General features: G+C 53.4%; 1 protein-coding gene and 1 long non-coding RNA gene across 10 annotated transcripts; one reads left to right on the top strand and one right to left on the bottom strand.

The window, feature by feature from the left end:
• Positions 1-4,454: 4,454 nt before the first annotated feature.
• On the top strand, positions 4,455-24,227 carry CDIP1 (cell death inducing p53 target 1). Of its 9 annotated transcripts, none has more exons than XM_060405612.1 (7): positions 4,455-4,874; positions 16,728-16,890; positions 21,314-21,396; positions 21,871-21,975; positions 22,060-22,215; positions 22,552-22,825; positions 22,934-24,227. In XM_060405612.1, exons 4-7 carry the CDS (start codon positions 21,891-21,893, stop codon positions 23,043-23,045), a joined length of 627 nt encoding a protein of 208 aa, XP_060261595.1. In that variant the 5' UTR covers positions 4,455-4,874; positions 16,728-16,890; positions 21,314-21,396; positions 21,871-21,890; the 3' UTR covers positions 23,046-24,227. The 9 variants fall into 9 exon arrangements, with proteins under 9 accessions (XP_060261595.1, XP_060261596.1, XP_027817871.1 ...); XM_060405613.1 differs by having other exon boundaries at positions 21,314-21,440; XM_027962070.2 differs by lacking the exon at positions 16,728-16,890 and having other exon boundaries at positions 4,455-4,524.
• On the bottom strand, positions 15,249-21,871 carry LOC121817890 (uncharacterized). Its single transcript, XR_009598297.1, has 2 exons — positions 21,646-21,871; positions 15,249-20,796 (listed from the first exon to the last, which is right to left on the bottom strand). It is a non-coding gene; the product is annotated as an uncharacterized LOC121817890 (long non-coding RNA).
• Positions 24,228-24,646: the final 419 nt, after the last annotated feature.

Below are 24,646 nucleotides of genomic sequence, written 5' to 3'. Positions count from 1 at the left end.
TTCTTCCTATTCTTTGGAACTCTGCATTCAGATGCTTATATCTTTTCTTTTCTCCTTTGCTTTTCACTTCTCTTCTTTTCACAGCTATTTGTAAAGCCTCCCCAGACAGCCATTTTGCCTTTTTGCATTTCTTTTCCATGGGGATGGTCTTGATCCCTGTCTCCTGTACAATGTCACGAACCTCAGACCATAGTTCATCAGGTACTCTTATCTATTAGATCTAGTCCCTTAAATCTATTCCTCACTTTAGGTCATTCCTGAATGGTCTAGTGGTTTTCCCTACTTTCTTCAGTTTAAGTCTGAATTTGGCAATAAGGAGCTCATGATCTGAGCTACAGTCAGCTCCTGGTCTTGTTTTTGCTGACTGTATAGAGCTTCTCCATCTTTGGCTGCAAAGAATATAATCAATCTGATTTCGGTGTTGACCATCTGGTGATGTCCATGTGTAGAGTCTTCTCTTGTGTTGTTGGAAGAGGGTGTTTGCTATGACCAGTGCATTATCTTAGCAAAACTCTATTAAGCCTTTGCCCTGCTTCATTCTGTATTCCAAGGTCAAATTTGCCTGTTACTCCAGGTGTTTCTTGACTTCCTACTTTTGCATTCCAGTCCTCTATAATGAAAAGAACATCTTTTGGGGGTGTTTGTTAGTTCTAAGGTCTTGTAGGTCTTCATAGAACCATTCAACTTCAGCTTCTTCAGCATTGCTGGTTGGGGCATAGACTTGGATTACTGTGATACTGAATGGTTTGCCTTGGAAACTAACAGAGATCATTCTGTTGTTTTTGAGATTGCATCCAAGTACTGTGTTTCAGACCCTTGTTGACCATGATGGCTACTCCATCTCTTCTAAGGGATTCATGCCCGCAGTAATAGATATAATGGTCATCCGAGTTAAATTCACCCATTCCAGTCCATTTTAGTTTGTTGATTCCTAGAATGTTGACATTCACTCTTGTCTCCTGTTTGACCACTTCCAATTTGCCTTAATTCATGGACGTAACATTCTAGGTTCCTACGCAACATTGCTCTTTACTGCATCAGACCTTGCTTCTATCACCAGTCACATCCACAGCTGGGTATTGTTTTTGCTTTGGCTCCATTCCTTCATTCTTTCTGGAGTTATTTCTCCACTGATCTCCAGTAGCATATTGGGCACCTACTGACCTGGGGAGTTCCTCTTTCAGTATCCTATCATTTTGCCTTTTCATACGGTTCATGGGGTTCTCAAGGCAAGAATACTGAAGTGGTTTGCCATTCCCTTCTCCAGTAGATCACATTCTGTCAGACCTCTCCACCATGACCCGCCGGTCTTGGGTGGCCCCACACAGCATGGCTTAGTTTCATTGAGTTACACAAGGCTGTGGTCCTAGTGTGATTAGATTGACTAGTTTTCTGTGATTATGGTTTCAGTCTTACTTGGGTTTCTCTAACCTTGGACGTGGGGTATCTCTTCACGGCTGCTCCAGCAAAGCGCAGCCGCTGCTCCTTACCTTGGACGATGGGTTATCTCCTCACCACTGCCCCTCCTGACCTTGAACGTGGAGTAGCTCCTCTAGGCCCTCCTGCGCAGCCACTCCTCCTCGGGCGTCGGGTAGCTCCTCCCAGCCGCCAACCCTGACCTCGGTTGTCGGGTAGCTCCTCTTGGAGTTCCTGAGCCGTCGCAGCCTGGCACTCTGGGCCGCTGCCCCTGACCTCGGACATAGGGTAGCTCCTCTTGGCTGTGCTTGTGTGCCATCGCAGCTGCCGGCGACGACGCACAAGTACTATATATAAAACATATAAATAACAAGGTCCTATGGTATAGCACAGGAGAAGGCAATGGCACCCCACTCCAGTACTCTTGTCTGGAAAATCCCATGGACAGAGGAGCCTGGAAGGCTGCAGTCCTTGGGGTCGATAAGGGTTGGACACGACTGAGCGACTTCACTTTCCCTTTTCATTTTTATGCATTGGAGAAGGAAATGGCAACCCACTCCAGTGTTCTTGCCTGGAGAATCCCAGGGACGGAAGAGCCTTGTGAGCTGCCGTCTATGGGGTCACAGAGTCGGACACGACTGAAGCGACTTAGCAGCATGGTATAGCATAGGGAACTATATTCAATATCTTGTAGTAAACCATAATGGAAAAGAATATGAAAAAGAATATATTGTATAACTGAATCACTTTGCTGTACACCAGAAATGAAAACAACATTGTAAATCAACTATATTTCAATTTTTTTAAAAAGTGGTGGGAATTCCCTCACCAGGGAATTGTGGTTAGGATCAGTGCTTTCTCTGCCAGAGTCCCGGTTCAATCCCTGGTCAAGGAACTAAGATTCTGCAAGCCATTCGGAGTGGGAAAAAAAGAAAAAAAGAAAGCAGGAACATTATCTGGGTATATTAAAAATGACCAAAGACTTAGATATTAATAAAAAACTATATCTAAATCCCTAATTACCTGATTAAGAAAAAAAGAAAATAAAAATTGTTCTTAAAAAAGTCACTGTAAATACTGAAATAATGAATACAGTAAGCCCCCTACATATGAAAATTCAAGTTTTGAACTTTCAAAGATGTGAATGTGTGTTTGCACGTTCAGTCATGTACGTCAGTTCACGTGTGTGGCAAACATTGTCACATGCCTGCATCCTCTACAAGTGGCTGTGCTTTACTGTACAGTACTGTATAGAGCACAGTAGTACAGCATCTTTATCTCAAGCCCAGGATGTCCAAAAGCAAGTGCAAAAGTAGCAGTGATGTAGCTATTACTGCTAAGAAGCATCAAGTGATAACAATCGAAGCAAAAGTGAAGATAATTGAGTGGAGCCACAAGAGGAAGAAGTAACTGAAGAACAGAAGAGGGTCACGATGCGGGAAATGGTATGGGGATTTTCTCATTTGAGGAAGCACTGTTAGGGTTTGAGGCACAGGACCTGAACACAGAAAGGTACACAAAGGTTGCAGCAGCCATTCAGAATGCAATCCAGTGCTACCTGGCATCTGTGATGACAAAAAAAGTTACTACCCAGACATCACTGGATTGTGTTCTCAGGAGGGTAGATAGAATTGAATCCAGCAAGGAACCGGAACTTGTGCCATCTGTGTCAGGTGTGAGTGAAACTGCGGCTTGCCCTCCGTCTCCTATTGCTGATGATCCATCAGCTCTGCTATCTCCCACCCCCTCCTTTCTCCAGTCAGTTACTCTTCTTGCCTCTTCACTCGATGCCGGCCCCTGTATACCAGCTGTTAAATAGTATACTACAGTGCTTTTCAAGCTACTGTCCTGTAAGATTAAAAATGTGTTCTTTATTTTTGTGTTTTTCATCTATTATTTGAATGAAATAATTAGAGTACAGTACTATTAGAGTACAGTACTGTATAGCCAATCGTGTCAGATTGGTACCTAGGCTAACTTTGTTGGACTTAAGGAACAAACTGGACTTACAAACTCATTCTCAGAATGAACTTGTTTGTATGTAGGGGAATTACTGTACTGAACCACTGCTCCCAGGGAAATGTAGGGTAAGATTCCTGTCAGCTACCCGTCACAATATTTGCATCAACTAATTAACACATAACCATGTTTTGAGTGTTTCTGTTTAAAAATACTTTATTTAATATATATTTCACTCAATAACACTGACCTCAAGACCAACAACACTATAACTGATGTCTGCATAGCTGACCTAACGTAAGTATTTTCTGTGTAAGATCTTCTGGTACTCAGAAAAACTGAACAGCACGTCAACACCATGCTCGGGGGCCATTTTAAACAGCAGAACCAATCAAAAGCACAAAAATGGGAATATGGCATTAACTATGCCCTCTAGAACTTCCCTGGCGGTCCAGTGGTTGGGACTCCACACTTCCAATGCAGGGGCACCAGTTGGATCCCTGGTCAGGGAACTAAGATCCCACATGCCTCACAGGGCCACACACACACAAAAATTAATTTTAAAAATGCCTACTCACACGCTGAACAATAACAAAACACTTAACGGTATGAGAGCTGAAAGAAGACGGTGTGTTGTCTCATTTAAGCTCTGCTTGGAATCTCCATATCACGCAACCACCATCGTTCCCACCTGGGTTTGTCCACATAACGCCTATGTGCCTATAAAATAAATACTTGTGGAATAAAGGAACACACGTGCCTGGAAGGACAGCAGGTGCGTTTTGCTCTGGCAGATACGGGAGTTGGGGGGGCAGTGCAGGGACGGGGACTGGTGCACCGGGAAGTAAACCTCCCATGATTTTCCAGTCACCTCACCTGACAAAGTCACCTCATCTGACAACCCCCAGGTCCCGCTATGTGCCTCGCCTGGGCCAAAACGCTCGCGCTCGCCTGAGGCCCGCAGGGATAGTCACGTGCGGCCTTGAGGCCACGCCCCCGAGCTGACCTCACGGTCCCGCCCCTCGCCGTGACGCCGCGGGCCTCGGCCCTGCTCCAAAGCCTACCCGCCTCCTTCTGACAGACGCCCGACTACGAGCTTCGGAGGTGGTCGTTCTTGATATTGCGGCCGCCGCCGGTGCCGCGGCGACGGTGAGTCGCCCCGACCATTCTAGACGGCTTCCCGTGGAGTCCCTCGGGAGCAGGGCTGGGCGCTCGCGGCCCTCGCAGGGAGAGGGACGACCTCCGGCTGCGAAGCCCCCTCTCCGCCCCCGCCCGCGGCAGCCGCGCGGTGCACGCCGGGCACTGTGGTCCCCCCTGGCCCGCAGAGCGCGTCTCAAGGGCCTGGAACGGACTGCATCTCCCAAAGGCCTTTGGGCGGGAGGTGGGGTGCGTTGTGCGCGTAAAGCCCCGCGGGGCTGAGGGTCTTGTCCTCCGAGACAGACAATCTGGACTCGGGCTGTCTCTGCGTTCTCTCGGCCTGGGGCGGCCGGCTTGTCGAGGTAAAGGGACCCCGGGGGCGGCGCAGCAGGCCAGTAGCCTCCTCCCAGGACGCCGATACGATCCAGAGCGGCTTTGGGGTTTTGACGTCGTACCGTCGTTAGGCTGGCCGGCCACCCGCGGGACTGCGGTGACACCTTAGCCAGGCCCGGACGGGCGGCGGGCTCGATGCACCAGGGGCTGCCGGCCCGACCCTGGGGTCCCGCCATCATGCCTCCCACATCCTTGCAGGCAAGCTTGGGGAAGTACCACCCCCAGTTTTCTGCAGGGGCTGTTCCCTCAAGGAGAGGGGCTCGGGCGGAGGGTCTCGGTGACAAAGAAGCCTCTGCTGGGCTCCGTGGTGACCTTGGCAGGCCCGCCGGGCCTCGCGCGTCTCTGCCTCCCCCGCCCTCCCCGGCCCGCCTGCATCTGTAAATCTCTGTGCCCGCTTTCGGCCACACATGCTAGTGCTACGGGCGGGGAGGTAGGGGGATGGAGGCAGTGACCTGGCTTGGCTTTGGGCCCAGCCTCATGCCATTGAAGACGTTGTAGTTGAACTCACAGCATCATGCGAGTCCGGGTTTGGACCCTTGAGTTAAGGGTAGGCATGTTTTTGCTTTCTTATAAATGTTCCCAGGTATCCTCTCACGAGGTGTCAGGTAAGTAGCAAGGGGCTGTAAGTTTCTCCATTGTGGACCTAAAGTCCTCTGCGTCAGTCACTGGGGCCCTTGTTCAAAAGGCTGATTAGGGGGATCCACCCCCAGAGGTTCAGATACAGCAGTTATGAGATGTGCCCCAGGACTTTACTTAATAAGTTCCCCAGATAATTCTCGGGCTCCTTTGGGGTTGAGAACCTTTGTCTTAGAGTGAGGAGGGTGGAGGACCTTGAGGATAGTGTCTTCACCAGTTTTGTGTTTCCCGTGGGCTGCTGGGCAGGGCAGTGCCTGGCAAGTGTGACCTCGCTTCTACTGCTTTGTTCCTTTCCTCAGGGCTGATTCTAAGATAAGAGTTGGATGGGGAGAGGCCCACCAGCTCTGCCTTGGCAGATGTTTAATTTTGAAGAATTCCAAATGTACAGGAAAGTTGAAGAAATTTTACCGTGACTGCCCGTAGAACACCATCTAGAATGTCCAATATTTTATTGTACTTTATCACCATTCTGACCATCCCGCCTCATCAGGGTGAGCTGAGGATATCTGTCTGTTTCCCTCCCAGATGGTTAAACACGCATAGCAATCAGTAGTCTAGAGTTCTTCCCCTTGTTTTTTAACTGTCCGCATACTCGAAAGTCCTTCTGTTTCCCATCGCTGAGGACCTGAGGAATCTGGATGGGCCTCTGGAACCAGGAAAGAACTTCATATGTGCTCTTGAAAAGATTTGAAAAAAACAACAGGCAGTGGTGATTCTAGAATCACCCTAAGGACGAACGCATGAACTGTGTGAATGCTACTTCAGGGAACAGAACTGTTTTGAAGGGGAGCTAATGGAAGGTGTCCTTATGGCCAGGTTGTCCCTCAGACAGAGTTGTTAGGAACTGATGCAGGTGGTCAGCTTGGAAGCCATGCTTTCTTGCTCCGTTTGAACCTGCTGGTTCGGTGTGTTTCCTAATGCTCGAGGAGCACAGGGCTGCATAGCCCAGTTAAGCTATGAGTCCCTTGGGCCCAGGTACTTTATTCCACAGCCATCGACACTAATGCTAACCCTCCCTCTTTAGTGATCTGAGGGGAGAGAAGAGACAGGGCCTGGGAAAATTCATCTCCACTCTCAGAAACACTACTGAAAGGGCACAGACATAGTTCTACTCCTATAGGACACAGGGAGGCATGCCAGTTAAAGTCGTGGCATCGTATTTTAATGTCTCTGCCCTAATGAGGAGGGAGGCAGCTGTGCCAGTGAGCAGCCAGCATGCCGTGGGAGCACCGCAGAGGACACTGGCCCTCAGTGGGGAGGAGAGAAGAGGAGAGCCAGGCTGGCAGTGGTGGCGCGAGGCTTATTGTGCTCCCACAAAGAGACTTGGGAGTGGAGTGCACAGCATGGAAGTGGGCCAGTTTCTAGGATCCCACAAACACCTGCAGTCTCCTCCCTGCATAGGCTGGATCCTCCAAGACACATCTCCCCTGAAGGTGGTAGAGGCTGTGGTGCAACTTAGTGCTGCAGAGGGCAGGGGGCACCTGGCCGGGGACCTCTGGTAGGCAGAGCCTCTCCCCCTGGAAGGGGCCACCCACATGAGGAGATGCAGGATCCATCAGCTCCTGAGCCTGTGGACCTACTCCCTCTCCTTCTCTGGGTCATCAGTCTCTGGTGACAATGCTGGGGTCCTGGGACCAGCACTGCGTAGACTCCATAGCCCACACTGGAGGCCTTTTTGTCACTTCTAAGCTGTGCAACAAAGCATCTGCCTTTCCAGAGCTTCATTTTTCCAGAAAACATGTCTTACCACTTTTTTCTGGTACTCCTGATCTGTGGGTGCTATGAGGTCTCACGTGGTGTATCCACTGGGTGGTCCAGACCATCCATCATGACACCCAAGGAGGTGTCATGAGGGGCCAGGAAAAGCTGTGAACGTGCTGGGTCCATGTTGTGTCTGTTGACTAAAAAATAAGATGTACAACTTGAGAATTGTGAGTTAAGTTTTATTTGGGGGCAAAATGAGGACTGCAGCCTGGGAGGCAACATCTCGGATAGCTCTGAGAGACTGCTCCAAAGTGGCAGTGGGGGAAGGTCAATATATAAGGTTTTGGTGAAGGGGGAGTTCCACACCATGAAGCACTCAATTTACAGAAGGTTTTTTGTTGGCCATGAGGGTCTGATGTCACCAGGAAGGGATTTAGTGCTTCTCTGGATATGAGGAGATGCAAGGATTGAGGTCATAAAATCTGTCCCTAAAAACAAGCAACTGTCTGAAGACCTGTCCCACCAGATTCCCTGGAGCACAGAGCGCCTCACTCCGACCTGATCTCCCTCAGGGGTTGTTGAAGGTCAGTAGCCATAGCAGCACGGGCTTCAGTCTCAGTGGAGGCAGATGGCAAAGGCCTTTGTTGGTCCCTCGTTGGCAGTGGCCTTGGTAAGTGCCAGTTTGTAGTTGACACGTCCAGTGAGTTTTGATTCAGTCCAGACTCAAATTTGCTCTGTTGTCTGTGTGTTTCCTTCAAGGAGAAAACAGGCCAGGGAAAGTGGAAGTAGGTAGGGAAGGGTGGAAGAGTGGCCCTGGGTGGGGTTTGAGGAGAGTTCCAGCCCGTTATCACTTCAGGAGGAAGTAAGAGGTTGTCACAGCTGAAGTTACCAGTACGAGCAGCAGCCTTGCCGGCTGGGGAGGCAACAGGAGGGAGGTTCCATCTGCAGCGTGTGCTTTGTATGCGCCCTGTGCCCATCTGGTTGAACCCTCACCTGTGTGTGGTCATCGTACTCAGTGCCAGGGCTGCAGACCTAGCTCGAGCACCTCTGCGTCCCCCAGCCGAGGATGCAGCCAGAGGACCAAGTGACTTGCCCAGGGTTGGCACGTAATGGCAGAGCAGGGTCCCAAACCCAGCAGTCCTGAGATGGCAGGCCTGAAGGGAAATGGGGGCTCCCCTGTGAAAATGGCTCCGTGGACCTGACTGTGACCCAAGAAAAGCGTTTCTTTTCTCGTCTGAATATTTGACACACTCGTTGGAGAGCCAGCTTGGGCCTTCTCGATGGAGGCTGTGCTCTGGCCCTGTTGGGGGGGTTAGGCTGGTGGGAAGCCTTCCCTCACTGACTTGCTTGTTCAGCACCGCTGTGCCAGGGGCCGAGTTGTGCCCCCGGGCAATGAGGTGTTCTCCAGCGGGGCCCCGAGAGTGAGGGACAGGGGATCCCTCCACAAGGAGGTATAGGAGAAGCTCGATTTTCTGGAAAGAGGGTTTGGAGCCTGAGGGATGGGTCTTTGGTGGGGGCAGGGTTTGGTTTGTTTGCAAGAGAGTGAGCTACAGTCAGGGGTGTCTGGAGTGTAGTGTGGTAAAGAGGTCTGGAACATACGGCCAAGTCCAGACTTTTCCCTTTGAACCTTGACCTTAAACCTTGACCAGCAGATAAGATCTGAGAGCTCTTTGAACCATGGTGTTCACTTGGCTTGTCTACAGATCAGGGTTTACGGGCAGAGACAGCTCTGGGACACCTCCCAGACATCCATCTTGGGGCCTGGGGTGCTGCTCCCTGACGCAGGGCCCATGGGCTGCGGGCAGAGCTCCCACCTGGAGTATCACTTTGTCAGCTGATACTTGATGTGCTGCCTGGGGCCGTGGAGAGACTAACCCTCAGCACTACCCCTGCCTTCAGGAGCTGCCGGCCTGCCTGGGGCAGCTGGGCCCTTGACCACCGTTCTTTCCTCCTAGTGATTCTTAGTTCCAGTCCTGGAACCCCAGCCCACTTCCTTACAGGGCCTACCTAGGGCTCACCCGGTCCTTGAAGCCTTTCCAGGGCGCCCCCACCTCCCGCCAACAGACTGATCCTTCTCTCACCCGCAGCACCTGCCGTCACAGGTCTCCTTGGGTTTTGCTGAGTATCTTTTGTAACTTTTTCTCAAGTGCAAGCCTTGCCTCCATCTGCAGGTCCCTGAGGGCTGGGACCAGGGCAGTGAGTGGCCTCCATGGAGAGGCCTGTGAAGTGTTGGCTGAATTAAAGGGTAAAGAATGTTAAGTCTTTTCAAGTAGGTAGTCACTTGAAAGAAAGAATAGACTTGGGTAGTAATGGCTCTGCTGAATACAGTTGGCTAATCCCAGAACCAGAGGAATTCCGTGTTGTTCACGTGACCACTTCTCAGCTCTGGCACTTGGGGCAGGCCTTGGTTTCTGAGCTCAGGTTGTCTGTCTACCTGCTCCTCCTGGAGAGCGTGGGGTCCCCACTGGGACCCATTTCTCTGTGGTCCCAGTCACACTGGCTGGGACCTGTGCCTACTAGAGGTGGGGTAGGGTTCAGGACTCGGGGACACACGTTAGCATCCCAGACAGTGCAGGGATCCCTCCGCCTGACTCGCCTTGCGCGTGTGTATAGGCTCCAGTCCTCTGGCTGGGACTGCTCTGGTGCTTAGTGTCTCAGTCGCGTCTGACTGTTTGCAACCCCATGGACTGTAGCCCTCCAGGCTCCTCTGTCCATGGGATTCTTCAGGCAAGTATACTGGGGTGGGTTGCCGTGCCTTCCTCCAGGGGATCTTCCCAACCCTGGGATCAAACCCAGGTCTCCCATATGGCAGGCAGATTTCTTTGCCAGCCCTGGGGGAGCCTCCCTCCTCACCTCAGTCCTGTCTTTTTGAAGGTTCGCCTCAGAAACGCCCTCCCTTCCCTGCTTGTCCTCCCACGGCGGCAGGCCTCACCAGCTGACCTGCTAACGTATTGTACCAGTTTCTGTGCTTCACGGCCCTCCCCCACTAGCTTGTGGACAGCTGTTTCCTCATCTTCAGGGCTTAGAAAAGAGCCTGAGGAGTAGTCCAGGCCTGCCTTTGTGGGCTCTTAGTAATGTCTGAAGACCAGATGTATGTCAGCTGACACCTTGGACTTGGTGATCCCTAGAGACACTTCCTGCCTGAAAGGTGACCTCTAGATGCATGAATACACACATGGCCAAAAATAAGGCAACCCCAGATATAACATGGGTTCCCACTTCCTCAAAGAGGAGATCCAGAATAATTCTGTTCCAAATGGCTTGGGTCAACTCTTCAGGTCAGATGTCCATTTAGAGTGACAGGAATTTAGTTAAGCTTCCATGTACTATTTCATGGAGTGTAATTTCAAATGCTGGTTATATTTGCTCCCCACTGATGTTTCCCAGAGCGCTTTTCCCGCTCTCCCCTTCACCTCTGTGGACATCGTGTCCTTGTTCTGGACACCAGCCCCTGGGGATTGTCAGTGCCGGTCATGTGGGCACCCCTTGCTGCGTGTAGGGACATTTCCTCTGGAGAGTGTGTCCCTGGACTGCTGTGTGTCAGCCTGTACACAGCTTCTTACCGCACTCCCTTTCAAAGGCGGGTTACCATTGGAATGGTAAGGTCCCACCCCAGGAATAATTACTAGTCTGCTGGCTTTGGGCTTTTTTCTTTTCACTGACTCCATCCAGGTGACCTCTAGAAGCATGCCATGCTGGACTGACCGAGGCAGACATTCTTCTCCCGGCAGTGCCTAGTGTGAGAAATGAGACTGCCTGCAACACAGGGACTTTTGTGATGCAGAGACGCTCCCTCCGCGTGCTCCCGAGGGGTGCATATAGGACCTTAGAGCTCATGAGGGCAGAAAGGCAAAGCCTTCTCTCGGGAGTATAGAGATCCACTCCTCCCCGACGGAACTGGGGGACCTGGGCAAGGCCTGGCTGAGCTCCTCGCCTGGGCTGGTGAGGCCAGCAGGCGTTTGTGTCCAAAATAAGACTCTTACAGCCGGGGGACCTTGTAGTGGCCATGTGGCTGGGGTGCACTTCAGGGCCTAGAACCTTTTTCCTGGATTGGGCTGGGTGTCTTGATCTGAGGTAACCAATTAAACTAGAGTCAACTGCAAGGCTGTCCATTTTGCGTCAGCTCGCCGTGGTGGTATAGTGGGGCACAGAGCTGCCTTCCATTTCATGTCGGTTCAACAAAGGCAGATGTAAGGACTTCGTCTTTTTAGGGTTCCACTCTGATTGCCTAAGCGTTGGTTCTTTAGACTCATCGCATTTCTAAAATTAGTCTGCCTTCTGGTTACCGAGCCCTGCCTGTCCAGCAGGTGCGGCTGTCCTGTTTATTCAGTCGTGGTTGCAGCTGCATCTGTTTTTGGCCCTGGCTTCGTGTTCTCTCCTGTCTGTACTTCCTCCTCTGTGCCAGCGGTAGAAGCAGAAACCGAGCTCCTGAGCCTGGTCCTGCCGGGGTGGGGGGCTCGGGGGCAGGAGGAGATCTCTCCAGCTCGTGTCTCGGGCAAGCCCTGTCTCAGTTTGCTCATGCGTCTGTCTGTTGGGATTTTCTCACCCGCTGCCTCTGCCAGGTGACCTTCTGCTGGCTCTCCAGGAGAGGTATCCAAGGCTGGAACTATCTGTAGCCCGCCAGGCTCCTCTGACTTGGGATTCTGCAGGCAGGAATACTGGAGTGGGTTGCCACGCCCTCCTCCAGGGGACCTTCCCCACCCAGGATCAAATGCACATCTCTTACATCTCCTGCGTTGGGAGGCAGGCGCTTGGCCTCACTGTGCACCATGTGGGATCGTAGTTCCCAGACCATGGATCGAACTCGTGTCGCCTACATTGGGAGCGTGGAGTCTTAACCCCTGGGTCGCCAGGGAAGTCCCTTGGCAGGCAGATTCTTTACCACCAGTGCCACCTGGAACTACCCTGGTGGTCTTCATGTCCCAGCTTCACGGGTCTGGATCCCCTCGGTTTTACTAGAGCAGTGTGAAGGGACTTGGCACAGAGAACCGACCGGTGTTACCAAATCCCTACAAAACTGACGGAGAGACTCCAGCGCATGAGTAGGGGACAGCCCCTCCATGCGTGTGCCTCAAGGACAAGTGCCTCGAAATGGACTGAATGTGGGAGAAGGCACAGGCAGTGGGGTTGTCCTCCAGAAAAGCTATGTGCACCCGCCCAATCTGCGGGGCCCAGGTGCCTGTGCCTCTGTCCTGTGGGGTCAGACTTGTTTGCCTCGGCTCCAGCCAGCTTCAGTGTGGCGGACACCCTGTGCTCGTTATTGTCGTCATCATGACGGTTCCTAGAAGTCTTACAGCTGTTTTAGCCCAGACCATTCTTGGAGTCCTGTCTGCCGTTTGATTTTCCTTCCGATGAAAAGCAACCAGCATATTCTCTCTTTTCTGTTTCATTGTATACTTCCTTTCCCACGCTCTGTTGAGGCTCCATAAATACAGCTGTTTGTATGTATGTAAAGCATTGTCTGTGTTTGTGGAACACAGTACTGCCTGCTTTTCTCATCACAACCTCACTGACACAACCCTGTGGGTCTGGGGCGGCTGCTGCCATTTCACAGATGGGAAGACTGAGACTCTGAAGTATCAGGTGGCTAGACGCCTGGGCACTAGCAGGTGAGGTGTCTCCACTTTCAGCCTGACCTGTGCCATCAGGGCTCCAGCCTCCCCGGGGAAGGGCCCAGGCTGTGGTATTTGGGGCCATTGGCTTAGGCTGATGTATCAGTTCCATGGAGCTGTGATATTCATCCCAGAGGAGCGTGTGGGGCTGGTGAGAGGAGCACAGCCAGATGGGAAAACAAGATCTGCTTTCTGGTCCTTTCCGTGTCTTTAGCCCATTTTGAAATGTTTAGAATTCCCAAGGCATCAGATACACCCATGTTCAAGTGTAAAGATGAAGAAATGGTTCGCAGCCACCAGTGATGCTGTCTGGGCTCCTACCTCTAGCAGGAAGGACAATGGAAAAGGGGCAGAGACCAGGATTTCCAGTCCCACCGGTGCTGAACTTGTGGGCTAGAGGAAGCCAAGGCCTCCGAAAGTCCTTGTGGGAGCTTTTCAGGAGGGACCTCTTGTTTACAAAGCCTCAGGCCCAGTGAGCACTGTTTATTGTTAATAGTACTTGTTTTCCTTCCTTGTTAAAATAATCAACTGGAAACGTACCAGTCAGAATCAGTAGATTCTGGCTGCTGTGGGTTGAGAATTGCTGTAAACCAGCTTCTCTGTTTCCCTTAGATACTGAGGTTGGGTCTGGCTGCATTTACTCAGAAACCCAAAATAACTGGTGAAAACAAGTGAGCTTGTTTCTCACTGCAGGGTAGGGGAGGTGGTCAGCGCTGGGAGGGTGTCTCCATGGTCATCCGGGGCCCGGGCGCCTTCAGTTGTCCTCTGCACGGCTTCCATTCCCGAGGTCATCTCGTGGTCAGCGTGGCTGTGGGGCTGTAGCCTTCAGCCTCCTGGCGGCAGGCAGGAGGAGGGCCCGAGGACACGGGGTCCCTCTCCAGGTGAGGCGGCTCCCTTTCGGCACCTTCCAACAATGTCTGTCACCTGTGTGACTCATTGGCTAGAACCGAGTCATGTGGGCACCCGCTGCTAGACGGGCTGAGAGCATCTTCACACAGGTACCACTGCCCTGGTCCTCCGGGGGCTCCCAGGTCTGAGTGCTGCAGGGAAGCCCCCGGCCCTGTGCCTCTGAGGCCGCCCTGAGACTCGACAGCTCCAGGCTGCTGTCTGGCTGTCCACCCCAGGCACAGCCTCCTTACTGAGGCCTGTGACTCTGTCCTGCCGCTGTCCCTGCCCTCCCCCTCAGCCTGCATTGACCCCACCTCCTCCCCCCGCCTGGCTTGCTTGGAGAGATGTCCCCTGACCCCTGGAACGGGTCTGGTCTGCCTGTACTTTGACGGCGTACTTTCTCATGTACCACTGGTCTCGCTGTGTCCTTGGGGTTGGGGTTTGGGGTGTGTCTTTGACTCTGGTCTCCCCAACTCAGTTGTGAGCTTCTGGAAGGCAGGACCAAGCCTCTCTCTCCCTGCCACTTCCCAGCCTGTGCCCAGCACGAAGTAGGTGCTACACAGCAGTCAGCACCAGCAGACGCTGGTTATTCCCAAAAGAAGGACCGTCCACTCCAGCGGCTTCTGTTAAGTGGCCATCACACAGACTGTCCTTCAGCCCGCCCCTGGGGACTTGCGAGAACAGGAGGGTTACGTGGCGTTGCCCGGGGAGCCAGTGGCCATCCCTGGTGAGCAGCCCTCGGGCAGAGGGACGCCTCCAAGAGGGTGGGGGGTGTGGGCAGTGGGGGTCGGGCCTCCAGGAAGTTCTGCTTGCTCACAGGGCCTGAGTGCTTCCGTCTTCTGGTGGACCCCAGGACCCCCCACCCCTCCCAGAGCAGTGGGCGCCTCCTTGGTTCAGCAGACAGGAGCTGAAGACAAGGCGAAAGGCTGCCTTTCTGTTTTCCCGGCAAAGCCCCAAGCCCTTCTGGCCAGCCGCCTAGAACCTGCTTCCTGGGGACAGAGGAGCCCCCCTGGGGCCAGCTGGCATCATGGTGCCGTGGCTGCGGGAGGTGGGGGGTGAGTTCCTGGAGCAGCGGGCAGGCTGGCCCAGCTCTGGGAAACTCGGCCCTGCAGCTGCTGCCTCCAGGGCCCCAGGTGGACACCAGGGTCCAGGCCCAGTACCCTTCCCTGGGCACTGCAGCTGTGGAGTGCCAGGGCAAATGCTGGGAAAGAGAGCTGACCCTTCAGGAGGACTACTGGGCTGTCTTCCTTTCCAGAAGGTGTCTCAGGGGCCCCCAGGTCGGCCTCCACTTGCCGGGCCTCGGTGACCTCTGCAGGCCGGGCGCTCAGGCCAGACTGGGTCACCGGTCCCCAAGATCCTGGGGGACCAGAGCCTGCTGTGGCAGAGGCGGCAGTGCCTGTGTTGTTTTCCTTCCTGTTGGATGTTGTTCATAGTAATCAACCCCAATAACTGGGGCCATTTATTCAGTGTTCTCATGAGCGAGGCCACAAGCTACTGCTCTGGGCAGTTTGCACACACTCTTTATTATAAAACTTGCTCCAGCCCTGAGTGGTAGGTGTGATTACCGACGAGGAAACAGGCTCAGTGAGGTCACACAGCTGCAGAGTGGGAGAGCTGGGTCTGAACTAGTCTGGCGCGTGTGGCAGCAGGTACATCCCTGGAGTGACAGCAGTCCGCTCGGAGGCCCCCTGGGACGGTCCCCTCTCTGTCCCTGTGGCTGTGGAGCCCTGACCTGCTCTGCCTGCAGGTACCCTCTCACCAGCTTGGGGCTCCTCTCACCCAGCAGCTCTTGAAGGGTCACTTGCAGTCGCCTGGAGGGTTCCTGAGATCTTCCGGGGCTGAAGGTCAGGACTGTGTATAAGGACACTCGGAGGTTATTAGTTCTTCTGCCTGTCACCATCACGTTGGCATTCGAAGGGGTGGTACAGCAGCAGTGGGACTTAGCGCCAGGTGTGGTACCCGCTGTGCCAGTGATTGTCGTGGTTGTGTCCCTCCCTGCAGTCTTCACTGAAGAAAAAGCAATAAAAATGACTGAGTGTGTTAGCTGGACCCTTGGGTGCACGCTGTTAATGTTTTGTGTGGTGACATGAGAGGAGGCGCGTGCAGCATGCTGGGTCCCTCAGGGAAAGCACGTGAGCAGCTGTTGGCGCTGTGAGCCCAGCTACTCAGCTGGCGTTTTCATGGAGCTCCACATTTACTTAAAATAAGAGCTGACACACAGACTATAGTTATTCGGACTTGGGGATTCAGGCGACAAAGAGCCTGCAAGGAAAACAACTGACCTTTTGTTTTTGTATGTGTTGCCAGTGATAAAATTTGAGCTTTCAAGTGAAAATGTTAAAATCTTGGAAAACTTGTTTTTGCTGCTGTGAGCTTGACAACTTCCCAGTAGTAAAGACTTTACTGATGGGATTGGTGGTGATACTAACAATGTGATTTTTTTTTTTTTTTTGAGAGGGGCATATCATATGAGATGCCTTGACATTGCCAGACCTACATAATCAGGCTCATAAATGTGGGCCAGAATTTTCCAAATGACCCAGGCGTGCCCTTATAAAACCAGCCATGTGTGAAAGAGCCATTCCAAATACAAGGTAGCCCAGTGATGTTTTCAGTGTAAAAGGGAAAATTTTGTTGTGAAAGATTCGTATTCCGTATTGAAGATAACCATTAAGAACTGTCAAGTTTGGGTGTGGTGTTGAAGAATATCCACAATCAGCTGAAAAGACTATTCAGTCCCTCCCTCCTTTCCAGCTGCTTACTGTAAGAGGCTGGCTTTTCTCATACTTCATCCAAAACATCACAACAGATTGGATGGAGAAGCAGCAGATACAGGCATTCAGCTGTCCTCTCTTAAGCCAGACTTTCTCATTTTATAGAAGTATAGTTGATTTATAACATTGTGTTCATTTCTGCTGTACAGCAGTGAATCGGTTATACATACATATTCACTGTTTTCATATTCTTCTCTGGCTCTCACAGGCTGTTGAATATAGTTCCTCTGCTGTACAGTGGGCCCTTGTTGTTTATCCCTTCGCAGAGTCTGCATCTGCTAATCCCGAGCTCTCAGTCCTTCCTGCCCCTCCCCTGCCCCGCTGGGCACCACAGTCTGCTCTCTGTCTGTACATCTGCTTGTGCTTCATAGGTAAGTTCCTTTGTGTCACGTTTTAGATTCCTCAGTGGCTCAGCAGGGAAAGAATCCACCTGCAGTGCGGGAGACCTGGGTTCGATCCCTGGGTTGGGAAGATCCCCTGGAGAAGGGAAAGGCCACCCACTCTAGGATTCTGGCCTGGAGAACTCCGTGGACTGTATAGCCCATGGCATCACAAAGAGTTTGGACACGACTGAGCGAGTCTCACTTAGATTCCACATGTAAGAGATGCCACATGGTGTCCATCTCTCTCACTTCCGCACTTAGGGTGACCATGTCTGTCCATCCACGTTGCTGCACATCGCGCCACTTGGTTCTTTCTTGTGGCCGAGTAGTATCCCCTTGTGTATATGCACCGCATCCTGTCCATCCACCTGTCGGTGGACATTTAGGGTGTTTCCACGTCTTGACTGTTGTGAATAGTGCTGCTGTGAACATGGGGGAGCATGCATCTTTTTGAATTAGAGTTTTGTCCAGAAAAGAAAGAAAGAGGCATTCCCTGGTGGCTCAGACTGTAAAGTGTCTGCCCCCGATGCAGGAGACCTGGGTTCAATCCCCAGATCCCCTGGAGAAGGAAATGGCAACCCACTCCAGTACTGCTGCCTAGAATTTCCATGGATGGAGGAGCCTGGTGGGCTACAGTCCATGGGGTCGCAAAGAGTCGGACACGACTGAGCGACTTCACTTTCTTTGTCCACATATATGTCCAGGAGTTGGACTGCTGGGTCATTTAGCAACTTTACTTTTCACTCTTTGATGACCCTGCCTGCTGTTCTGTAGTGGCTGCTCCAGTCTACATTCCCACCAGCAGTGTGGGAGGGTTCCCTTTTCTTCACATCCTTTCCAGTATTTGTTATTTGTAGACTTTTAAATGATGTTAAACCAGACTTGTAAAGGGTTTGCGGAAATGTAAAACAATGCCAGTCTTAATTAAATCTTGTTTTGGAAAGTAGTTAAGTTTTTGTTAACATGCAATGAGTTAATTTTTTTAATGAACAAATACTTTTAACAGTTCTTCATTTTTGGTTTCTAGTAAGGTAAGTATTGATAGGTATAACCTACAGAAACAAAATCTTTTTGGTGCCCTTAATAATTGAGGGTTAAGGGGTCCTGAGACCAAAACCTTGAGAACGGCTGTTGTAGCCGGCCCTGGCGGAGCTGCTGTCAGAACGTCCTCCGTCTGGCTGCCGCTGTCCTCCCACTTGTCTCTGTCTCACCCCACGCCCTTCCTCGTCCTCCAGGAACCTGCGTGTGTGTGCTGACGGGGCTCAGCCCCACGCTGCCCTCCCAGCCTTCCTCCAGAAGATGGTGTTGGTGTTCCCTCAGCAGGTGCTGTGTGGGGTGGGGACCCTGGAGGCAGGGTTGGCACCCTCCCCACACAGGGTGCGTGTCCTGATGGCTCAGGCTACTGAATGGAGTTTCCAGCAGGCGATGGAGCCAGGGAGGAGCGCGTCCTGCTGGCCCGGGCCCAGGCCCTCCCGGCTTCCTCAGGGAGACCCCAGGCTGCCTCTGGCCGCTGCCAGTTGGCCAGGCCCTGGCCCTGGCTCAACAGCCGCGTGCTCTGCAGTAAACGAGGAGGAGCTGGAGCAGAGGACGCCAGGGCTGCCTCCCGGGGCCAGAAGTCTTGTGCTTTTAACTCCACGCAGGGGTGTGGGGAGACCTGGCTCTGTAGAAAGTGCCTGGCCCTGTGTCCCACCCCAGAGGCCCCCAGCACCTGCTGTTCTGGGGAAGGCAAGATGAGATATAGCAGGAAATAGGTCCAGAGACAGACAGATTTGGAGACGGGCTCCATCCCACTGTGTGTGCGTGTGCTCAGTCGTGTCCAGCCCTTCTGGACCCCATTCGCTGTAGCCCGCCAAGCTCCTCTGTCCATGGGATTTCCCAGAGAAGAATACGGAAGCCGGTTACCGTATCCTTCTCCAGAGGATCTTCTTGACTCATGGGTTGAACATGCGTCTCCAGCATCGCAGGCAGATTCTTTACCTGCTGAGCCACTGGGGAATCTCACTTTAGGGTGACTGAAATATTCTGTGCTAGACTGTGTTGGTCATAAGTGCAGAGGGGCCTGCCCCCCAGGCTCTGCCATGGCTTCAAAAGGCAGCTGCAGGGTGGGTGTGGAGGGGAGAGGAGACAGGAGCCGGCGGGGCCAGGGGGAAAGCGGAGCCCTGTGGCAGCGCCTGCCCCAGCTTCAGTGTTGGGTGACGCCGGGGGTGGTGCGACGAAACCAAGTGTCATCTTAACATTACAAATCAGTGATTAACAGTATTCAAAGTGTGCGCTGTAAGTCAGCATCATCCTTCACAGAAGGTGTAAAATGTCTATACTTTTTGACCTAATAATCTCACTTCTGGCGTGTTTAGGCCAAGGAAATAATCCAAGACAGGGAAAGAGCATTAGTCAAAGGTGTTGCATTGTTTTATGACAGTAACAAGGAGCCTTCTAAATGATTTAATAGGGATTGGTCAAGCAAACAGGGATGGGCCCCTTTTTGGAAATACTAAAATCTATGATCATGGACTCTTACAGGATAGAGGAGCTATATGTGACACAGTGTTAAAAGGATTTAACTTTATCACAACAGCAACTATATAAAAACCTGGCTGCCTGTGCAGACTGGCAGGGACATGCAGACTGGCTGCATTAGGATGGTATGGTTGGGCAATTGTGTTTTCCTTCAGTTTAATAATTTTATTGACATACAGTAATCTGCATACCACATGATTTCCCCATTTAAAGTGTGCAATTCAGGGACTTCCTGGCGGTTCAGTGGTTAAAACTCTGTACTCCAAGTGCAGGGGGGAACAGGTTCAACCCCTGGTCCGAGAATTAAGATCATGGCTCAGCTGAAAAATTTTCAAGTGTGCAACTCAGTGGTTTTTAGTATAGTCACAGAATCATGCAACCATCATTCCCGTTTTAGAACATCTACAGCGTCCCCAAAGGAATTCCATACTGGCCATAGACCAGCCCCCCAAGCCCCTGGAAACCACTAATCTGGTTTCCGCCTCTGTGGATTATCTGGATTTACCTCATGTACAAAATCATACAATACATGGTCCTTTGTGTCTGGCTTCTGTCACTGAGCATCACGTTTTCAAGGGTCATCTAGGTTGTAGCTGTGTCCGTACTTCGTCCCTTTCCGTGGCTGAATTATATTCCCCTGTATAGATATGGCCAGTGTGTTTATCCACTGATCAGTTGATAGACACTTGAGTTGTTTACACATTTTGGCTATTATGAGTAATTCTGCTATGACCATCCTTGCACAGGTTTTTGTGTGGACATGAGTTTTCAGTTCTTTGGGGTATATACCTAGGAGCGGGATTGCTGGGTGGCTCCTGAAGAACTGCCAGACGGTTTTCCAGAGCAGCTACACCAGCAGTGAGGGGAGGAGAGTTTCCAGTTTCTCTACATGATCCTCATTATTGTCCTTTTCATCTTAGCCATCCCGTAGGTAGGAAATGGTACCTTGTAGGTTTGATTTGCAGTCGCCTTTTGACTCACAATGTTCAGGTTCTTTTCATGTGCTTATTGAGCATTTGTTCATTTTTGGAGAAATGTCTGTTCCCATCCTTTCGCCCATTTAAAAAAACTGACTCATCTTTTCTGTTAATGAGTTAGAAAAGTTCTTTATGTATCCTAAATGGTGCAGGTCCCTAGGATACTTGATTTGAAAGAATTTTCCTATATTGTGTGGGCTGTCTTCCCACTTTCTTGATGGTGTCCTTAGAAGCACAAGTCTTACATTTTGATGAAATTGATTTTATCTTTTTTCACTTTTGTTGCTTGGACTCAGTCCTTCTGGCCCTGCCACTGGTTTGTTACATTTAATATTTAAACTGACTGACTCCAGGCTCCTCCCTCAGCAGGCTTGTTGGGGACCCCCTGTGGCTCTTCTTCCTAGTTCACATTATTTCAGTAAAAAAAAAAAAAGTCTCACTTTAAAATGCTACTAATTTAGGGGCTTTCATGCTGTTGGGGAGTTGAAGGAAGTGTCTTACTAAAGGAGACAGAGAGCAGACCCGGGGCGGGAAGGTGGCCTGCTTCTCCAGCACCAGGTGCTTTTAGTGAGCTTTGCGGAGGAAATGAGGGAGAGTGCGTCCCAAGACCAACAACGCCTCCTTCCTTCTCAACGTCCACTCCCTGACCACACCACTGCGCCGCTGCTGGGGGAGATGCCCTCGGTTTTGATTGTTTCCCTCAGGGCATGTGAACGTATGGGGGCTGCTCCGGGCTGGTGGGGAAAGGATGGAGGACTGGCTGTGGTCCTGGGGGGACAGCAGCTGTTGGGAGGGGAGGGGGAGCTTGGGCGTGGGTAGGGACACAGGATGGCACCACGGCTGCGTGGGGCCAGGTGCCTGGGGCCAGCTCTGCCCTGGTGCTGAGGGCGCTGCCTGTGGGTCTCCCCCTGAAACAGCTCCCAGAGCCCTGCGTGTTCGCCCAGGCCGGCGGTGGAAGGAGCCTCACCTGCCTGTCTCCTCTGAGTACCTGGGATCAGAGGTACAGCATCGCCCGACCCTCCACAGGCAGTCCCTGGCGCGGAGGTCAGCCTGGTGCCCCCTCAGGGAGGGGGCGGACAGGACCCAGTTGGACTGCCCTTGAGACGCCCTAGATGAGGTTCCTGAGCTGCTGGGTTCCGCCCCCTTCACCGGGTCACCCCCCTGCCCTTGGCTCCCACACAGAAGTGTGGGTGACCCCTGAGGCTCGTGTTTCTGGAGATTGCAGGATGGTGGCTCTAGGCTGGGTTACCTTGGCAATGCTGGGGCATCTCCAGGGCCTGGGGGCAGCTGAGTCTGTGCTCCCGAAGGATTGGCCCCGGCCCAGACCAAGCGATGAGACCTGTGTGGGGAGATGAGTGAAGGTGACCTGAGGCCAAGAGCAAGGGACGCCCATGGGAGGAGCCACGGAAGGCCCTGTGTCGTGGGTGGGTGGGGGTAGCTGGGAGCACAGCCTGCACCCTGGTTTCTCCTCCAGGCCCAGGAGAAGCAGCAAAGATGTCGAATGATCCACCCCCTCCTTATCCTGGGGGTCCCACAGCCCCCCTTCTGGAGGAGAAAAGTGGCGCTCCACCCACGCCAGGTAGGTCCCATGCCCTTTGCAGCTGCTGGGAGCTGCACCCCTCCAACAACTAAGCCTCTGTGCTTCCTCCCCCGCTCCGTCCAGGCCGCACCTCCCCAGCTGTGATGCAGCCCCCACCGGGCATGTCGCTGCCCCCTACAGACATCGGCCCCCCACCCTATGAGCCGCCCGGTCACCCGATGCCCCAGCCCGGCTTCATCCCCCCACATGTGAACGCGGACGGCACCTACATGCCTCCAGGTAAGACTGAAAGGAACCTGTCCAGCCCAGCACCCCACGTTGGCAGCTGGGCCAGCCTCTGCTGCCAGCCGGCAATCTGTGTGGGTATTTAACATAAGGGCAGAGGGCTGACTGCGGGTGGACAGCAGACAGGGGAAGGTGCCCAAGAGCACGGCACAGGGAGCTTCTCTGTCCTCTGGAACAGAGACCAGGAAAGGCTGGGAGAAGGACGATGGTGGCCTGGGCCCCGGGCCTGTGTCCTGGGGTGCTAGAGGCTCGGGGATTTGTGCTCACCTTTCCTGGGGGCCAGTGGCCGGCCTGCCAGTGACCCGTCTTTGCTCCGTCTTCTGTTTCCAGGTTTCTACCCTCCTCCGGGTCCCCATCCACCCATGGGCTACTACCCACCCGGGCCCTACCCGCCAGGGCCCTACGCTGGCCCCGGGGGCCACACGGCCACGGTGCTGGTCCCCTCAGGGGCTGCTACCACCGTGACCGTGCTGCAGGGAGAGATCTTCGAGGGCGCACCCGTGCAGACAGTGTGCCCCCACTGCCAGCAGGCCATCACCACCAAGATCTCCTATGAGATCGGCCTGATGAACTTCGTACTGGGCTTCTTCTGCTGCTTCATGGGGTAGGTGGTGCAGGCACCCACGGGGTGGCGCCGTGCCCACCTCTGCTGCCCTGCAGGGGGCTGGGCTCTCGGCCCCTGCCCTTCAGGCCCCTGTCTCTCCTGATGCAGGTGTGACCTGGGCTGCTGCCTGATCCCCTGCCTCATCAACGACTTCAAGGATGTGACGCACACGTGCCCCAGCTGCAAGGCCTACATCTACACGTACAAGCGCCTGTGCTGACGGGCTGGGCCTGGACTCCCCGCTGTCCGTCTGGCCCCCCCGTGCTTCGCCCCCTGCTCTCAGTGGCTCACCTCCCTGCTCCCACTGGGGGTTGGAAGCCGTTCCACTGGCCCGTCCCCTGGAAGTCTTGTCCTCTTCGCCTTGCCCTTCCCTGAGCATCTGACTCTTGTGGCAAAAATTCTGTTGGATTTCAGGCCAAGGGCCAGCGAGTGGTGGGGGATGGCGCTGAGCTTGCGTGCTGCTGGCGTGCTAGGCATTTGTGATCAAGAAGACGAGAGGGAGTGGTCTTCTCACATGGTCCTCCCTGCTGGGGTCTCTTCTCCATTTCTGTACCAGGTACAGGTTTGGTCCAGAGTCTCCCTGGGACCAAAAGCAGCCAGAGCCGTGGCTGGTTCCCCAGACCGGGGCCTGCAGTGGGGCCGAGCCCATAGCCACCGTCATTTCTGATCTGCTGGGCTGAAAGTGGCAGATGGACCCAGGCAGGCCTGAGTTTGTGAATGCTAGAGGCAGGCATGATGGTCAGAAGCAATGACTCTGGCCCTCAGAACTCAGGAATTCTTAACTGCGCCCAGGAATCACCTGGGGTATATAGAGGTCAGCACACCTGCAGGCTGCAGGGTGAGGGACTGGACACTAGCTTGCCAAGAAGCAATTCTCCATGGCCCCTGCCCAGCTCCCTTTCAGCCACACCTCTGTGAAGCCCAGCCTTTGCTGGGGCCAGAAGGAATGCCCAGGAGCTGGGCCATCTGGCTATACCGTGTCCTCGCAGCGTGTGGGCACAGCCTCTGCCTGGAACGTCCCAGGTGGGACCAGAGGTGACAGAGCGGGGCTTCCTTGCGGGCACTCTGGGCTCTGCAGTGCACTCTCCATGGGCCCTCCTCCCGGTGCCCACAGGGCCCTGCACCCCGGCTGGAGCAGCCATGGCACTGGACTGGGGACAGGCTTGGGACAAGGAAGGAGCAGCCACAAGTGGCAGAGGTGCCCCGGTGGCCACCAGCCCTGCCCTGGGCCTGAGCACACACGGTTTCCTGAAGGGTTTGTCTGTGAACTTGCTCCCGTGGACCGCTGTATCCTGCCGCCCCCTGCTGGTCCTGCACAGCCACTGCATGGCCTCCTGTCACTGTGAACCGTGGCCAGTCTCAGTTGATAGTTCCTCATTAAATTGGCCCTTTCACTCCCCTGCCCGAGGCCTCTGCTCTCTTGCCTGGCTTCCTTCTTTTGTGAGGGAAAGAGGGTGGGGGGCCTGCAGGTAGTTGGAAGGCAGCGGGGGTCAAGACCTCAGGGTCTCAGTGCTTCTGCTGAACCCACTACCCAGGGACAATGCTGGTGTCTCAGTCCCTGGTTATACCCACTGGAGCCCAGCCGTGACTGCACCATCAAGCTTCCTTACTGATAATACCACTTGTCTCCACACCACACACCTGCCCATGGGGTCTGCAACCTGGAGACCCCTGCCAGCCAGAGCTCAGGGTCATCAACCCTGTGGGGAGGTACCCTCGCTGCCTTGAGCAGGACAGAGCCACCGGGGCTGAGGCGTCGGGTCTGCGGGCTGCTGGGGTGGGCAGGCAGCTGGGCCCCCACCCCTCATCTGACTTGTGAAG

Source organism: Ovis aries, chromosome 24, assembly GCF_016772045.2.
Source record: "Ovis aries strain OAR_USU_Benz2616 breed Rambouillet chromosome 24, ARS-UI_Ramb_v3.0, whole genome shotgun sequence".
Taxonomy (NCBI): Eukaryota; Metazoa; Chordata; class Mammalia; order Artiodactyla; family Bovidae; genus Ovis; species Ovis aries.
The sequence above is the reverse complement of the archived record's forward strand: the minus strand, read 5'-3'. Positions and strand labels throughout refer to the sequence as shown.

Coding starts and splice junctions, on each gene's coding strand:
- CDIP1 (XM_042240457.1), top strand. CDS start 5,041: ATGCACCAGGGGCTGCCGGCCCGACCCTGGGGTCCCGCCATCATGCCT. Junction 21,441..21,870: donor AGGCAGTCCCTGGCGCGGAG/GTCAGCCTGGTG, acceptor TTTCTCCTCCAG/GCCCAGGAGAAGCAGCAAAG. Junction 22,216..22,551: donor CGGCACCTACATGCCTCCAG/GTAAGACTGAAA, acceptor TTCTGTTTCCAG/GTTTCTACCCTCCTCCGGGT.